Source organism: Buceros rhinoceros, unplaced genomic scaffold, assembly GCF_000710305.1.
Source record: "Buceros rhinoceros silvestris isolate BGI_N320 unplaced genomic scaffold, ASM71030v1 scaffold18225, whole genome shotgun sequence".
NCBI classification, from domain to species: domain Eukaryota; kingdom Metazoa; phylum Chordata; class Aves; order Bucerotiformes; family Bucerotidae; genus Buceros; species Buceros rhinoceros.
This window is the reverse complement of record NW_010412485.1, coordinates 19,746-23,824: the sequence shown is the minus strand read 5'-3', so window position 1 is coordinate 23,824 and position 4,079 is coordinate 19,746. Positions and strand designations below refer to the sequence as shown.

Genomic DNA, 4,079 nt, shown 5'->3' with positions numbered 1-4,079 from the left:
TCCCTACCTTTTCAGGAAAAGTTCTTCAGGAATGGTGATAACAGGCAGGCTGATTTTCTGAAGGTTCAGTTCCTGCAGTCCACTTAGTTTGTTTTGCAGAGTCTGAGCATAGGGGACATCTTTTGATGTCTTTTGCAGCCAGGTGTTGGTTGCCTGCAAGAAGGAGACAAGTTTTTCAAAGTAAATAACAAGTTTCAGGACTTCCCAGTAAGTTATCTGAAAGCCATTGCATCTGTATATATACTGATAAAGTGACTGATTTGATCAAAGTTGGAAAAATGCTTCTTACTCAATCTGATGAGTGCTTTTACAAGCACTCCCGATTTGGCTTCCATGGGGGAGTCAAGAATTCACCAGGGCTATGTGTTCAAGCTGCAATATCTACTGTAGGTTGAAACGTACCACGATAAATTGTGACACAATATGTCGCAGTGTCATATCTGTATGAGCCACTTTCCGATCCAGCAGTTCATTGGCATGCTTCTCTAAGGTTTTTGGGTAGTCTGAAAAGTCAACTGGGAAGCCAGAAGACAATTTTTTCACAGCAGCACTGACACCTGATTTCCACTCTAGCTCAATTTTCTCAGAATCTGAAAATCATGAATTTAAAAGAAGATGGTAAAATTAATAATATTCTTATTCTATTTAGGAATACTCTATAAACTAATGTAAGAAGATTTTTCAATTTATACTTGTACACATGGATCGCGTTTTTGCCCCTACCATATCTGAGAAGAACTCTTTTTGAAATTGAATTTCCATGAGTTGTTGCAGATGAGCTCATCTGAAGATATCCTTTGGTTGGGGAATAATTAACCAATGCTTCACTTCGGAGTTCGGTTTGCAGGCGAGGAATAGAAATGGTGCCCCTTAACATTGCCTCTTCCATTCCAGCGTATCTGTGAAAGCAAAAAGTAAATGTGAATATAACACATTTCACTCCACTTTTCCGCTTATGTTTCAGGAGCAATTCAGTGTTTAAATCTATAGCAAAGCCATAATAGGTGTTATAAAAAACCAGCTTGAATCAAAGTTGTAAACACTGTTCCAGTTAAATGAATGTTTTCACCTTCTGCTAGTTATTTTGGTAAATCTATGCTAAATTATTACAATGCTACTGAGCAGATACACAAAATAATATTTCAGTATTAATCTCATAATGTTGAAATGGATGGAAACATGTACCTATCTTGATAAGCTGTACCTGAACCAAATTCTGAACTCCTTGCTCAAGCTGAATTTGCTACTAAGGATCAGACTGTGGCCATGAATCACATATAGAAACAAAACACTTGACAAAATACATTATGCCACTGGGCTTCATTTTCCTTTATTCACATTTACTTTATATCTCTGTAACTTTGTTGACTTGAGCAAACTTCTAATATTATGTTAGTGCAAATGAAAGGGAATTGAGGTCTCTGACATCTGTCCAAAGCTCCTACTGATATCAGAGGCAATTCTGCATGAACAGCAAAGACAAAGACTCCCTGGGGCACCATCAAGATCACAGAATTCCATGGAAGATTGAGGTTTATTAAAGAATGTGATCAGCTCATTTCACTATGGGCTTGTGAGGCGGACAATTTTAGAAACCCTGGCAGGCTGAACATTTTTGTTAGCTCCCCTGTAGATGTTCCCGGAAATATTCTCATCGTGAAGCGTGGGAATTTTTACAGGAAGCTCTCAGTTATTTTTGGTTTTGCTGCTGATTGAGTGCCATTAGATTCCTTCATGGGGAGATGTAATAACGTTTTTAGAGCTGAATATACCCAGTAAAAGATAAGACCTCCCTGAACAAACCTACCCTTGTTTATATCGTGAATTATCACACCTGCAATAACACTACTACAATGTCATTCTTGTAGTCATGTGTGTGCAAACATGGAAGAACTAGCTCAATGAACTTATAATACATATTATATATATAAACATAGTAGGAAAGATCAGTTGGTGTATTTATTTGATGTACACACGACAGATTACAAATAAAATACCTCAAGGGTTTTTAAAGAAGGTTTGAATGAAAGTTACTATGTCTCTTTATAAAAGCAATTTCTCCAAAATTGGATAAAAGCTCCCAAAATTTTCTACCTTCAATAAAACCTTTAGCTACCTTATTCTAAGGTATCTGTAAATGTCTAAACGGTTTTCTGAGTTACCTTATCTGGCTAGTAAGAGTAACTTCAGAAATCTTCTTGTTGTTAAAGTCTAAGACAAAGGTATATGCTTTCTTCCCAGGAATAGATTCATCAGTAATTCTGAAGTTTGTACCAAAGTCAACATCAACATCTGGAATGTGGACATCACTGGTCAAAATCTTTTTGTGTCTGTTGTACCTGAAGGTCAGTGTGGCCTCATGCTGACTTACACCTGGAAAATACAATGTACTTTGGTTATACACAACTATGGAATTTGTTGGGACTTTTCTCCTTTTAATAATAACAAAAAAGAGGATCAACTGGAAATTATATCACCCTGAAGAACTAATGCATCTTTTGATGAGTCTGAATCAGAAACTGGGTCACCTTTTCTCTCCTCATCTTCTAAACGTACCATAGAGTGATCCACTAATCCTGTCACTACTCTTGTTACACAAACTTGCCATCCGGCAGATTCTCCCTTTCAAAAATGTGTTTACACAGTTCTTATCAATTTGTGCGCTTTACTTTCATATTTCATAAGAAATAGTATTTTTCTCTTGCTTGTATAGAACCCATTAGCTTCTTTTCTTCCTTGCTTCATTTGCCAACATTGCACTTGGATTTAAATCATGGGGAAGCATTTCTGGAATACAAAATCACCCTTTCATAGTGACAGTGTTGCACTGGGATAGCATACGTGAAATGAAATGGTGTTAAAGTGTTGGCCTGTTCGGGTGTTTCTATTTTATACTGTAAAGAATTCTATTATGGTTTATTCATACAAATCTTTTTCCCATTTTATGACACAGTTCAGAACTAAGCTAAACCATATTGGTTTTTCAGACTCTTACCTTCTGTCTGGACAGCAAACTTTAAGGTATCTATCAGATCACTTCCCTCTCTCTGTAGGTCATAGTTTGCACTTGCAGAGTATTCCTTCACTTCGCCTGTGGACACTATTTCAACTTCAAATCTAAAGAAAGAGTAAACAAATATCTTGTAAAGAACTATTTTGTCCATGACCACAAACAGAAGAAATCACACAGTTCACAACAGGTCTCTATCTGAGCTGCTTCTGCTGGTCTGTTTCTAAAGATTTTTAAAGGTGAGCTTTATGAGAGAGAGTAGTGTAGATACTAAGCCCCCAAAGGGAAGGTTAGTTATCATAAAAATAAACGTAGCTACAGCTGATATGACTTACCTGGATTCTCCAGTCAAGGGATAATAAGGAGCTGCCTCTGTGTCACTGGCATTGGAGTACAATAATTTGGTGCAGAAATTTAGACCAGCAATGAAAGGCTTGCAAGAAGTCCAGGTTTCTCGGTTCTCGATCAGAGGTGGAATCTCTTCAGTTCTGGCTGGAGACACCAAATGCAGCGTATTGCTGGAACAGAAAAGTGAACCATTTATTCCCATGACAGGTATTCAGGCATTGCTCTATTAACAAGGTCATTTTCTGAATAAAAATCACTTATTAAGGTAGGGGCTTAATGAAATAACATTTGGTGGTTGAATGATCAAGAGGTTTATTACTGTAAGTATTATTACTGATAATTATAATTATGTGTATTGAGCCATCTCCCTCTCTAAAATGAATGTAAGTAGTTCATTTAAATTCAATATAAAAATAGGCATTGCTATCATAATTATCTTATGTGAAAGAAAACAAAATAATAGAAATGGTAAGAGCCTTGTTGAAAATTTCAGAAAACAGTGACAAATTAAAGAATTTGTATGCCATGACTCCCAGTCACCACTTACCTGAGCTATTTGCTTATTTACAAAAGAAGCTATCCCAATTTTACAATATCTGGGATTTTTCCTAACTTTTAAAATTTTTCCATACTTGTCCTAGCCTCTTAATCCCATCACAGCAAAAAGCGAGAAGGGAAGAACATAGCCTTGAACGGTCACGTTCCGTTCTCATTACCTGAT

General features: G+C 36.6%; 1 protein-coding gene across 1 annotated transcript in view; it reads right to left on the bottom strand.

Moving 5' to 3' along the window:
- The window catches only part of APOB (apolipoprotein B), a 37,498-nt gene that overhangs the window by 16,808 nt on the left and 16,611 nt on the right, over positions 1 to 4,079 (bottom strand). The window contains exons 19-24 of the mRNA XM_010136421.1: positions 3,346 to 3,571; positions 2,996 to 3,117; positions 2,163 to 2,373; positions 724 to 899; positions 403 to 590; positions 8 to 153 (exon numbers count right to left, since the gene is read on the bottom strand). Coding sequence (XP_010134723.1) covers positions 8 to 153; positions 403 to 590; positions 724 to 899; positions 2,163 to 2,373; positions 2,996 to 3,117; positions 3,346 to 3,571 — 1,069 coding nt within the window. The remainder of the gene's footprint in view (positions 1 to 7; positions 154 to 402; positions 591 to 723; positions 900 to 2,162; positions 2,374 to 2,995; positions 3,118 to 3,345; positions 3,572 to 4,079) is intronic.